This window comes from Drosophila albomicans, chromosome 4 (genome assembly GCF_009650485.2).
Source record: "Drosophila albomicans strain 15112-1751.03 chromosome 4, ASM965048v2, whole genome shotgun sequence".
In the NCBI taxonomy this organism is placed as follows: domain Eukaryota; kingdom Metazoa; phylum Arthropoda; class Insecta; order Diptera; family Drosophilidae; genus Drosophila; species Drosophila albomicans.
Genome location: NC_047630.2, coordinates 942,789 through 957,275, shown reverse-complemented (window position 1 = coordinate 957,275; position 14,487 = coordinate 942,789). Strand labels below are relative to the sequence as shown.

The window sequence follows — 14,487 nt, the reverse complement described above, 5'->3', positions numbered from 1 at the left end:
AAAAAAAAAAACAAAGTAAGAAAGCTACAGTCGAGTGTGCTCGACTGTGAGATACCCGTACCCATTTTGAATAGAAGCAAAAAATTGAGCTATTATTCCCGTGGTAAAAATTTGAAACAAACTTGATCTGCGTGCAAACATAACAAATGCTGTCGAAACATCTCTTATAGACTCTGAGACTCTATCTCTTATAGACTCTGAGATCCAGTGTTTTATACGGACAGACAGACGGACATGGCTAAATCGTCTCGGCTATTGAAGCTGATTACCTGTTACATACACTTCCTGCCGGCACAAAGTAATAATACCCTTCAATCCTATGGGTAGTGGGAATAAAATATTTTCGGGGTAGTCAACCAGAAAATAATCGAATGAACTGTGCCACATTTTTTTTATTTTAATAAAATCTAAGAGTTGTATGCAGATTAGTAATAAGGGTCAGTAGTGCAAATTTCTATAAAAATTTATTTTGTTTTCATTTCTGTATTTAAAGATTTCAACGAGTGTAAACATAAAACTTTCAATGATTGTTCAATGAATGCAACGTGCTTTAATTTGGTGGGCAGTTATACTTGTGTCTGCCGCGATGGTTATGCCGATGAATCGGAAAACACAAACTATCCTGGACGCAAATGTTCTGACAAAGTGATTGGGTGTAATAAGTGTAATTATCATGGAATTTGCATAACACCAAACTTAAGTGAAATTTCCATTTGTGAATGTTTTGGCTGGTATACGGGCTCGACGTGTCAATTAAATTTAAAAATACTGTTAATCTCCCTTATTGTCATGATTACAGTGATTGTTGTCTTAATAGCTTGCTTGCTTTTCAATTATGCGAAAATAAAAGTGCCTAATAGGGGTAACCTTAAGACTCCATCTGATTATAATCATCCGTACATAATGACATCGTCTCGTAAACTACAATCAGATGCCTTACCATGGAAGCAACGCAGTAACGAGAGGCAGGCAATTCTCATTGACTCAAATAGTGAATGCAGCCACTATTCCGCATCATCACATACAAAAAACAAAAAAAATATCGCCAAACGACAAAGAAGGAGTCCCATCGTCGGCAATAACCACAATATTGATTTACATGGTTCTCAAATAGATGATACAAAAGCATCACAAAGAAATTATTCTCAAACGGTTATGATTCCAAGGGCAAAGTATTCTCATCCCAACGCCTTGCCACATACACATTTAATGCAACAATCGGCAGTAGCAGAGGTTGAAAAAACATCTCTAGGGAGCAGTAATAAAAACGTCATTGAACTGTCTCTCGATAATGGTGCCTTAGTGTCTGCTGGTTTTGAGGTATTTATTAAATTAATTTAGTTTTTGAACGAAAAAAAGTATATATACGAGTAAAAAAACATATAAAAATAACAGTAACAAAAGAAAATGTCACTTTAATTATAACTATAAATTATTTATTAAGAATATACTGGGTGGTTGGTGTTTACAAAAAAGAATTAGGGCTTCATGTAAAAAATTGTAAATCATCATTCTTACTTCTGTCAGTAAGTTTGAAAGGGAATGAAAAAATATAAATCGCATTAAAAAAAAAAACAAAATATGCATATATTCCCTATCGGGATTTGAGCCCACACACCACAATATGTTGGGCTTGTAAACTGTGAGCAGAGCCAGCGCAGTCCTTGTGCAGGCGCACAAGCAATTGACACGAGCAATTGTTGTTGTCTTCTTCTTCGAGACTTTCGTCGCGGCAAAACAAAATTGACGTGCGCTAGCTGATTGTCTGCGAAGCCACTGCACGTTGCAAAACTTAACATGCATACACATACCAATATAGGCGAGCATGTAATTACATAGACGCACACATACAAACGAAAGCACAGCGCAACGAAATACGCTCGAGCCTCAGCGTTCCGTATTTGATCTGCGACTGAACTGATTGTGTGACCTACGTTACGCCCTGCGTTCGAACTTCGAATTGTGCCGAAGAGAGGTTATAATCGCAGCGCTCTGCTCTTCTGGAGTCGTAGAAATCCTGTTACTAATGATAATTTTTGCTTCAAGAGATAAAGCATCTATGGATTATACGATTTGTGTCAATATGTTCAAAGATTTAACATATGTATGTTATAATAAAAACGAACAAAAAATTTGCATATAACAGTCTATTTAGGCCAAGTGCATCTGCTTCAATGATGCAAGTGTTTACCCCAAACTCCATCACGCGAACAGTAATCAAACTCAGGCAGGAAGAAGACTACCAAAAGCAATAGAAAGAAATAAAAAAAAATATAAATTTAAAAAGTATGAGGGCATTTAAATAGTATAAGTATATAATATTTTTTATTATTCATCATTACTACCTCTAAACTTGTTTCATTGAGGTTTCGGCGATTGTAAGCGACCAAGGCGTTGACTCAAACAGACTGGCACATCAATTCACTGAGAATGAATACGAAAAGACACCATCGCATCTTTCAAAAGTACAGAAAACTTCGGAGCATATTGCAAAGCCAAGCGTGGCAACAATTGATTGCTCTTCAGGGTAAGTTATTTAATATACAGTAGAATCAGGTTATAACGACTCCGCTTATAGTGTCCGTCCGGTTATTGCGACGAAAAGTCGCTTGGTTGGTCCCCATACAAACTTGTATGAAAGGGCCTCCGCTTAGTACGTCTCCGCTTTTAGCGACAAACCGCTTATACCGACGAAACTTTTCACAATTCAACCGGATATTGCGACAAAAAAAAAATACAGCGAAATAATGCCAACAAATTTAAGTATCAAACGACGCTGTCATAAATGTATGCATTTATCAGTGATTGGCACTCTTGCTTGTGTGCGTAGGAGCGACACGAAGGTTCTTACATTCTCACTACTCTCTGTTAGTTTTAGCTGACGCCTTAGCTTATGCTAAGGAACATACAGGTATACGATTTATTATGGAAAAACCATGCTATTAAATTAAATTTATAAATTTTTTGTTTTGTTTAAAAATTAATTTGTTTTATCTTAAAAACCTATTATGAACATGGCAACCGTAAAAAAAAAACAAAACAAAACTTAATTTTGCTCCTTTCGGTTAGTGCGTCTTCCGGGTATAACGACGTAAAATCGTCGGTCCCTTGAAAGTCGCTATAACCGGAATCTACTGTATATGTCGTACTAATGGAATGTGTACTTAGTATTTTTTATTTTCTTCATTATAGACAGATTCAAACGATGGATACTTGGATGAATAACATTCACACCCATGTCTTGTAAGTATGAAATATTACACTACCTATTCTGTTTTCACCCTGGTAAGCATAAGTATGATTGACCTTATTCTTATTGCTATGGACGAAATCGCATTTTTCCACACAATGCCATTAAAAACCAAGAAAGCTACAGTCCATTGTGCTCGACTGCGAGTTACCCGCCATCCATTTTGAATAAAGTCTAAAGAGCGTGGTATTAATTTTAAAATATGCCACAAAAATCTTAAAATTATACCAAGGCTTTATATTTGGTATAATAATATAATACAAATAATTATTCAAAATATACCATTTAGTGCAGAATATACTAGATTGTCAACCAACGCAAACTTATTGGACGATTTTCCTCTAATCACAACCAAATTTTCAAGAATCATAAAATATGCAGTTATTATTGTATCTACCCAAATTCACTTCAGCTTCAAAATTACGCTTGGTTTTTTATTTTAATTGTCCATCTTTGCCGATAGGTTGTCTATTTTTTCGTGAGTGGAATAGCTGATTCGACATCCACATACTTTCCAGTATCGGAATATCGATACCTTTTATTTATTTTGTGCTGGGAACAAAATTCGATTCAATTGCCGGGCGTTAACAGCTGGCTCAGTCGCGATTCAAAAGATAGAAATCGATCGAATTGTAAATAGAGGTGGAGAACTATCGATAGTCGACGCCATCAATAGCGAGCGATTTTTTCTCTTAAACCATCGATAGTGTCGATAGTGCCATCGATAGTGTCATGCTTTTTAATTGTTAAATGTAAAAAAAGCTATAATATGAAATTTAAACAAAACTTTATTACATTCTTAACTCTTAAAAATAAAAAATACATTTCATTTGTTGCTTTTGTGTTATACAAATTAACAAATCATTTCATTTATTTAATAAACATTTTCATTTAGCTTCTTGGTAGAGCCATTTGTTCTTATTGAGGAACAATAACATGTTAATGTTTTCCTCCTTCAGTCGAGTTCGGCGATCGGAGACTATTTGTCCGGGTTTGCTAAACATGCGCTCGGACTCCACTGATGTGGCGGGTACGAACAAAAATTTAAACATTACGATAAAAACCGTAAATTTTTGTTCGTACCCGCCACATCAGTGGAGTCCGAGCGCATGTTTAGCAAACCCGGACAAATAGTCTCCGATCGCCGAACTCGACTGAAGGAGGAAAACATTAACATGTTATTGTTCCTCAATAAGAACAAATGGCTCTACCAAGAAGCTAAATGAAAATGTTTATTAAATAAATGAAATGATTTGTTAATTTGTATAACACAAAAGCAACAAATGAAATGTATTTTTTATTTTTAAGTTCCAGATCCGTTTCGTTCATCTGAAATTATAAACAAAAAACTGAATTTACTGAATTTCACTTAATACAAATACACTTGCACTTACCTTTTTCGACAATTGTTAGGAACTTCTCCATGCTATAACTTATTTTTACTCTTCACTTTCAACAATATTTTGGCTTTCCACTATATTTTTGCTTTGCGCTATATTTTTGATGTCCACTTTCAGCTATATTTTTTCTTTGTGATGTGAGACGCCGAGTGTAAAACTATCGATAGTGCAGGGCTGCCATCGATGGCGGTGCGATAGCGCCAAACCATCGATAGCGCCGATAGTGCCATCGATAGTTCTCCAACTCTAATTGTAAATACTACAAGTTCAGTGTTAATTCCACTGACGAGCCCACGTGACAATATAACACGCTCGTTATTGCACAAACAAACAAATACATTTTTTTGCCAATGCAAAAACAAAAGAAAGAGTTTGCATGGACCATGTTCGATGAACAGTTTGTAGCCATTGCACCATTTGATCATTTGAGCGATTTGTGTAATACCATATTCGGCAAATCAGAATTAAAGTCCCACAAATCCATTTATAATTTCCACTTAGGGAGGAATCGTGCACAGACGATGGAGGTCTTATATGTACCATAGCGCATCAAACTTGTTGTAAAATAAAAATATAAATATAAAAAATATTATATTGCCCTAAAATCTGTTTGTCCTTTTCACTTTTTTTTAATTTTTTCGAATACCACTGAAGGCATTCTAAAAGTATAAGAATAAATAAATTTAATTTATTTTATTCATCAGTTAACTCTACTTATTTCCGTTTTACATCATAATAATGAACTCGATTTGCAACAATCATATTTCGAAGTTGTCAAATTGATCGTCTTGGTGATTTTTTTTTAAACATTTTCTTATGTCGCTGTCTATTCTTTTCATTTTGTTGTCTATGGTTTTTTTAAAGAAGAATTTCAATGCAATTTTAAGGTTAAGGTTACCAAAATATTTTCGAAGACGAAGCTCTCGCTATTTTGCCATTGGTGTTATTTTTTTTTTGTTCTACCCATGCTTTGGCGCAGTGCATGTTACAATTTACTTATGATTTGTGATTTGCCTGACGCACATGTTTTGTGAAAATGTCAATTATAAATGAAGAGTTAATTTTCAAATTAAGAAACATTAAATAAACATGTAACTAAATGATAAGTTAAAATGATTAATATGAATGAAACTAAATATATTTTAAAAAATGTTCTACTTTAACGTTACAATTAGAATTCGAATCAAAAGTGCTAATTTTCATTCTGGTATACTCCAGAAATTCGTTTTTTATTTTGAAGCAGCTCAAATAAATGATGAAATTCGCCGAATGCTTTTCTTCCCAAATTAATTGGGTGAATTCGTGTTAATTTAAAAAAATAAACTTTCCTGTAACCGCAGCTCATCTTCTGATGAGAAATCCATTGCGACCAACATCACGAAATCGCAACAAATCCGTCTTGCACTATGCAACCTATTAGCTTACTCGCTTCGAAAGCATTTCGTCTTCAGTTTCATCTTCAGGTTTGTCCTCGTCACAGCAACAGTGTATAAGACCCGACTGCAACCGATTTTGAAAGGGTTATCTCTCTGGTTCTAGTGCCTGTAGACACTTATCATAAAATTCTTTAAGAATATAAAACATCTGGAACAGTGTCTCGCGACTTTCATGGACCTTGGGCGCACTTTTTTTTTATCGAAAATACTGCGCAAAGTTTTTTTTACAAAATGCTGCTGTGTTTACTGCACAGTTTTTACGCACAGAAAGATATGTTAAATGTCTCAATCAACGCGAAACCATTTCAAATTGTCGGGATTGAATGACAATCAACTTCTGGATATGCTTGAATTTGTTCAATACTTAAAATGAATTTGCGAACGAATCAAATGGCTCGATCGCCCTTGTCCTGGTGGCTTGGGATCCAATAGATACGCACGATCGCAGATGTGTTCTGAGACTCTATTGCTTCCTGTTCTCTAGGAGAACCTTGGATTTGACCACATCGAGTGCATTGATCTTATTACAGTTTGGTTGTAAACAAAAATGGTGGTAGATTTATAGTAAGAGCATATTCTCCGGACCACTTCTGCAAGTTTGCCAATGAGTCATTGGCAATGACGAAGACTTGGTGACGCTTGTTCTCTGCTTTTATCTTTTGTTACTGTTCGTTTGCTCCTATTGCTTATTGGAGACACTTGCTCACTGCAGCCGGCTGCAGCTCCTTGATTAGCCCTCTCAACAACCACTTGAGCTAGGTTGTCATTAGGGTTGTTAGATTTTGAAAAAATATCGTATTGATGATATTTGCTGTTTAAAAAATATCTCTCGATGATATTAAGAAATATAAAAACAAAATCGATATATCGAGAATTTTTTATAATTTTTTATGTTAAGCTAATTTTGAATAAACGTTGTCTGTCTCTGTTCTTTTGGTCTAAGAAGAGCACAGCCCAACCCATTGTGCTCAATTTTATTTAATATAATAAGACATGACGTATTTTAAAATGGTATTGTTAATTTATGGAATTTGTACTTAATGCTTTAAATTATTAATTAGAAAATAAATGTGTATTTAATGATTTTAGAAAAACTCGTTCGGTTACATGCTGGTCTGTCATACGACTACGGGAGTCTGAAACAACACTATGGCAGAAGCCCACTGTTCAGATGAAACCGACCTAGGCATGATTAAGCAACTTAATGCCACCTTCGCTAGCATGGGCATAGTTGACATTCGCGAGATCCAGAATTCCAACGGATTTGTCTCCCAACTACAAAATGGCTTACTTAAGAAAAGCTGCAATTCCTTTCTTTCGGAACTCTGGACTACAGAGTCTCGGAGTTCTATTGTCCTTTTGTGCAGATCTAGAAAACTTTCCTGTACGCTTAATGCGACCATGTCCTGTTCACCACAATCAGTAGGTATTTCTGTTTGTGTATTTTCAACTATCTGCTTAATGATTTCATCGGTGACATTTTTACGTGAAGAGAAGTATTGAAGTAAATTTTTTTAAGTCGACGATCAAGCATATTATGTTATTCTGCAGCAACCCACTCAATCGCTTTTCTGATATTTTTAGAAGGGTTTCTTTTGTTTCGATGCTCCTAGCGGTAAGGTATAATACGAGTTTTTCCAGACTTGGAAACGAGAATAAATTAACAAACAATGCAGAAAAAACAGGTTTTATAGCCATAGGTTCTGTTCAAATAGAGCTTTCTGTAATTAAAGGGTTAAAAAATCACTAAATGAGTTTATCTGATGAGGATAACAGAACGTATTTTGAACATGAAGTACATGAATCAGGGTCCAAAACAAATATATGGTCAAGAGACCTGTTTAGACAATTTGGAATATCAATAATCTGAAACAATGCACTATGGTCCAAAAGCCCAAATTTTTGGCATAAACGATTTTTTTTTTTGTGTAATAATGCTGTTTAATTTTTTTTGGTATCTTTAATACTTATGTATATGATATAAAAAAAAATTGATTAGATTTTTTGGGAATACCCTTAATTTCAGTGTCAAAAAACCCGCGAAAATTTTGACGACTTGCAGCTCGTAAATCAATTGAACAAAATACTAAAAGTTAAAAGTGTGTAAATGAAAAATAAAGGTCAAGGCATGTAAATTAATAGTTACTAAACGTTTTTCTATATTTCTAAATTTGTTTGTTGTTTTGTCTGTGTTGCAAATGTGTTTTTATTTCATTTGGACGTTGACGTACTAACGGCAGCACCATCAAGTGGCCCAGCGATACCAAGCACGGGCTTGTTGACGCGCGGACAAAACAAAATAAATTTGTGAACAGCATGCATTAAACGAAAACCGCGAATAAATATTAAAAGACGCTGGACAGCTAATTAAATTAAATTACAAATATGTTAATATATATGTATAATAAGATAAATAACAATTAAATACTCGATAAATAAGCTAATAATAAGGTTTTAAGCATGGGAATAGATTTACTAGAGCAAACTATTATTATGGCAAGCAACGTTAGTATATTTACGTGAAATGAGAAGAGGAAGCAAATTCCTAGTGATCCGGAACTGCAAAACTAATTTGACTTAACAGCTCCAAAGAGTCTATTTCACCATTAATTAGTCTCTGTATAAAAACAGCGCCTTGCATAGTTCTACGGTCAGAAAGAGAAGGAAGGTTTAGTAATAAAAGTCTACTGCGATACGGCGGTACATAAGTACACGGGAATACTCAATAACAGAAGGAAGATCATTTATGAACAAAGTGAACAATAGAGGACCCAAATGACTGCCCTGGGGCACACCAAAAGTGACTTGGACACATTTAGATACAAAACCATTAACCATTAACCATAATAAACATTCTGAATTCTGTTGGAAAGGTATGAGGATATGCACTCAATTAGGCTATGAGGAAACCCTAAGACATTAAGCTTATACTGTAAGAGGTGATGATTAACAAAGTCAAAAGCATTACTAAAATCGGTGTAAATGACATTTTATTCTCGAATCCTTCAATTACAATAAGTAAGTAGAAGTGGATCTAGACTTCACACACCCATGTTGGTAAGGTGAAATTATAGATTTACAGATGTTGCAGCTGAGAAGTTATAATTTTTTTTAAATGCTTTCGGGATCGCAGACAATTTAGATATACCGCGATAATTTTGAACTTTAGATTTACTCCCTTTTTTTAGGATAGGTATAATGTATGATTTTTTCCAGATTTTAGGAAAAGAACATGAGTTAACGGATAATTCAAACAATTTAAAAAGCGGTTTACAGAACCTACCAGCATAATACCTTAGCACACAACTAGGTACTCCATCCGGACCTGCCGAAAAAATAGGTTTTATAGCCAATAGTTCCGTTAAAATAGAGCTTTCAGTAATTAAAGGACCAAAAATACAATTAGATGAATTTAACTGATAAGGATAAGAAAAGGAATTTTGAGAACTTGGGACAGAATATGTCGTTTGGAAAAAGTCCGCAAATAAATCGGCAACATCATGACCATTAGATACTGTCATATTCTCCAAAGACATAAATGCTGGTGATGACGCGGATCTACGCTTCGAGTTAACGAAGTCGTAAAATCGCTTTGGATCACGTTGAAATCTTATTCTGCACCTACTCAAATAATTATTATCACACTCATTATTATGAGTGCGAAAAGCAGCTTGAGCAACAGAATAGCGGAGAAAATCAAAAGAAGAGCCAGTTCCTTTTGAATTTTTTGTAAAGTCTCGACATACGATTTTTTAAATTCGATAATTTCTTAGTAAACCATAAGGGTTTATCAGACAAATGTGGAATACTTGATGGAACACAAGCATCAAATAGCAAGTTCAAAGTAGAGTAAAAAAATTCAACCGCTATATGCAAGTTCGTAGACAAAGAAAGTTGGGACCAGTCAGTTTGAGATATAAGCAGAGCAAGTTTCTCAAAATCGGTTTTCCGAAAGCAACGAGAAAGCTCACCACAGCGTACACTCGACTCTGATGCAATAAATGGGAGCTCCAACATAATTTCCAATGTGGGATGGTAAGGGTCTTCAGGGGAAGATATAGGAGATATTCTCGATAGAGAACATGAATCTGGGTCTAAAACAAAAATAAGGTCTAGAGACCTGTTTAAGCAATTTGGAATACCATTAATCTGAGACAATGATATCCCGAAGAGACTATCAATAAAAACATGGGATACAGAGGGGGAAAGTCCATTTAGATTCTCGGCGGAATGCCATGACACCCCAGCTAAATTAAAATCACCAAGGACTATAAAGTGATCACGATCAGAAAGCATATTAGAAATGTCATTAATAATAGAAAAATGAGCTAAATATAAAGCATCATCTGAAGCAGGACGGATATATGAGCAAGAAATAAAAATGTTTAAACTACCAAAGGATAATCTAACAGCCACTAGCTCAATGTCAGAAGTGTGATCAATCAATTCTGAATTTAATTGAGCATCTACTGCAATTAAAACCCCACCACCGCGACGTACCTTGCGGTCACGTCTGTATACGGAAAATCTACTAGAAAAGATTTCTGTATCAAGGATGTCATTTTTTAACCAAGTTTCAGTAAAGGCAATGACATTGAAAGGGAAAGATACACTATTTAAATATAAGTCAGTAAGTTTACTACAAATACCTCTTACATTCTGATAGCCAAGAAGTAAAAAGGATGTTAGTTTTTTGAACTGACAGACATAGAAGAAGGCTTTGAAATCGAATTCTTGCCACTACTAGGAAGAGAAACCGGAGACCGATTTTTCTTTTTCGCAACAAATTCTTTAACTAATAGGTGTTCCGGCCAAAACTCTTTACTGCACATCATGCTAAATTGTTCAGCGGGAACACTTATTTTAAAAGATGAAATCTCCCGTTCGTACAAGAAATTAAATTTATCCACTTTAACCCTGGCTTGAGATTTGCACTTAATATAAGCCCGAACATCATCAGATGTCGTATCAGGGGAAAGCCTTGAAACGAAAATCTGCTTAAGAGGTGGCACTGCAACTAAAGTGTTGCGGACAACTGAGGTAGGAGCTGGAGGCGATTCTTCTATCGTTACAGCACTAACGATCTCAACAGAGGATGGTGATGGTTGAATTTCTTCAACCGTCTCCATCTCAGTCGACAACAAAATCGAAGCCGGAGCAGGAGATTCCAATTTTAATGACGTAATGTCATGATGTGGAACATTCAGAGCTACCGAAGGTTGAGGGGATGGAGAACTAAACGACATTAATTCCCCAGCAGGTGGTACAGATAAGCTTGGAACATCAACTGGGACAGAAAGCTCGATTGGGGTAATCGACAGACGCGTATTGGCCTTTTTACGCTTCGGAGACTCGGTCAAGAGCTTCATACTCTTAAACCCAGAATCCAAAGCAGAAAAGCTATCGGAGAGTTTTTTAAAGCCCGCCAATATATCTTTAAAACCAGTTCGCCTCTGCCGTATAAACCCAGCAATATCGCGTTCAGAGTCCCTACAGTGTTCTCAAGTCCATCTCAATCCAGACTTGGCCGAAATCAAATCCACAATACGGCCGTTAAAGCCAGCACATTTTTCATGTGCAACGTTGTCGCATAACCAGCAACAAACAAAACCCATTTGGCACCAACTGGCACCCGGCATTTCTTGTTATAGCAGACCAACATGTTGCTAAAACAAAGATTATTAAACCAATTAAAAAAAAAAACAAAAAAAAGAAATAAATCAAAATACATAGGTAAATTATTTGCAAACTAATATGATCTGTACTTACGAAGAGCACAAAACACAGAGAGTATGCACAGGACGAGCGAGACGCAAGATAGAACGATAGGCAACTACAACACCAAGAGAGGGAGAGTTACTATTCTAAAGAGCGTTGAGAGCACAAAGCACAAGCACTGAGAGTAAAGCGCAGGTCGAGCGAGACGCAAGATAGACGATAGCCAACAACAACACCAAGAGAGGGAGAGTTAACTATTGTAACAGCGTTGAGCGCAAAGAATAGCAAGTGAAAAAGGAAAAGCGCGAAAATAAACAAAAATACAAAAACAAAGTGCAGTGGCAACGAAAACAGAATTGTTTTGCTAACAAAGCAAAGCAAAGTTTGACCACACAATTTGTTGTTATATTTCCAGAAAAATGATAATAATATAATAAATACAAGAAAGCACACAGCGATTTAACGATCTGTAGTTAAACACAAGTGAGAGAGTAAAATTAATGTTATATTAATGGTAAATAAATATGAAATTCAATGAAAAATCACAAAGTTTAAGAGGGATGAAAAAAAACAAGTCCGACTGCGACTGCGAGAGCGAGCGAATTGTGTTGTTCTAGCTTATTCTAACAAAAGTACATGTGTTCTGTGAAGCTTTAATTTTAAGTGCCTCAAAGTGCCTTAAAGGTGAAAATGTAATATTTTTAACAAATCTCTATAGAATCCATTTTAGTAATGGTTTTTGCCCGTTTTTGCCTCTTTTTGAAATAACAATACATGTTGCAGGTGTTTATGAGTTCTCTCACGCAGCGCTGCTCAAAGTATTTCTTTAATAACTTCGAAAATTTTTATCTGATCACAACCAGGATCAGGTATCATAATTACTATAGTAATTATTGTATATACCAAAATTCGCAACTCTATTTGATTTTGTTGATTTGCGGGGGCGGAAGTGGGCGTGGCAAAAATTTTAAACAAACTTGGTCTGCGTGTAAACGTAACAAATGCTGCCGAAATAAATTATAGCTCTATCTCTTATAGTCTCTATACGGACGGACGGACAGACACACAGACGGACAAGGCTAGATCATCTCGGCTGTTGACGCTGATCAAGAATATATATTCATTATAGGGTCGGAGATGTCTCCTTCTACCTGTTACATACATTTCCTGCCGGCACGAAGTTATAATAGCCTTCTACCCTATGGGTAGAGGGTGTAAATATAGAAGTTATTTAAGACATTTTTTGTATGGGCAAAAACTCTTACTTATTACGGATCTTTGGCTGACAATCTGAAATATTCCGTAGTAGTATACAAATATTCAAAATATAGGCTTTGGTATATTTTCAGTATTTTTGTGTTATTTATTTTAGAGGCAGTAGCAGGTACCTCACAGTTGAGCACACTTGACTGTAACTTTGATGACCGACCTGGCTGTCCATCCAACCGTCTATCTTTCCTTGTTATTGTTGTATGGAGATGAAGTTTGATTTAGATTTTTGCATAAGTTATTTAAGAAATTATTATATATTACAAAAGACGGTTGTATTTACTGGATTATCTTTTACTTTGAATTAGACTTTTAAGATTTTCCTTTTCCTCTGCACTTACAAACGATACCTTTATATACATAAATATATATTTCATTTGTCAACGTGTTTAACAGATCGTCTGATGTAAGGTCTTTTGATGAAACAATGGTTCAAGTTGTAAGAAAGACTATGTATCAATCTTTTGATATGCAAACCCAAAGCCATACAAATGAGGTATTTATTTTATGAATTCATGAATAATAAAATTAAAATAATATAACACGTATTTAAAGGAACTGAACATAATGACTGAGCGTGATCTGGGATCAACATTTTTATTGCCACATACACACCTTTACATGCCTGAAAAGGTTTGCTTTTTCCAAAACATATGTTTTTGATATTCTAACATTTTGCAATTACATTTCAGATTGAAAGCGACATGTCTGGCTTTGAATCAATATAAAATGCATCTACTTAAGAAATATCCGCCAAAAAGTGAGAAATAGGAATACGTACCCTTGTTTTGTACCTCAGAGATGCTTTCCACATATGATAAATCTGTTGTTATAAGTTTTTGTAATGCATTTTTTTTACTTCGTGTATGTCATAGTTATTTTTATAATAGTCACTCCAAATCTGATAGTCTGATCGTCCATCCGGCACAAGTTTAAACTGTAATTTAGTCTAGTCTCACTATATTTACAATAAAAATGAATCTATGTTTAATAACTTAGTTTAGGCCGGATACAAAATTTGTAAGTTATTTAACAGTAAATTAAATTAATAAATTACTTGTCACAAAGGTATTCAGTCGCGATTATTTTATTGTTGTTCTTTTCTGGGACTAGTACTCGTATTGCCATCAAAATAATACTTTTTTTTTGCTAATATTACACAAATTTATCATACAAAAAGACAGTATAAAAAAAAAAAAAAACATGCTAAAGTAAAAAATAAAATGTATCACGATTATGTAATGCCAAATTGAAAGTATAAAGTAAAGAAGAATGAAAGTATAGAAAAGAAAAATTACCATTCTACATCATTTTTGAACATATTATTATTTTAAAAAGGCTAAAAAATCCAAACAGAATCCAGAGAGCATAATCTTAAACCAAGATCAAATTTGATATAGTATATATACAATTT

General features: G+C 34.8%; 1 protein-coding gene across 3 annotated transcripts in view; it reads left to right on the top strand.

The window, feature by feature from the left end:
- LOC127565783 (uncharacterized) overlaps positions 1-14,487 on the top strand; it is a 28,776-nt gene extending 14,289 nt beyond the window's left edge. For 2 of the 3 annotated variants that reach the window (XM_052006258.1, XM_052006259.1), the window contains 6 exons: positions 494-1,320; positions 2,367-2,527; positions 3,193-3,243; positions 13,470-13,569; positions 13,629-13,706; positions 13,766-14,483. In XM_052006258.1, coding sequence (XP_051862218.1) covers positions 494-1,320; positions 2,367-2,527; positions 3,193-3,243; positions 13,470-13,569; positions 13,629-13,706; positions 13,766-13,801 — 1,253 coding nt within the window. In that variant the 3' untranslated portion in view covers positions 13,802-14,483. Of the gene's footprint in view, positions 1-493; positions 1,321-2,366; positions 2,528-3,192; positions 3,244-13,469; positions 13,570-13,628; positions 13,707-13,765 lie in introns of all 3 variants that reach the window. The other variant, XM_052006257.1, reaches the window with a different exon arrangement.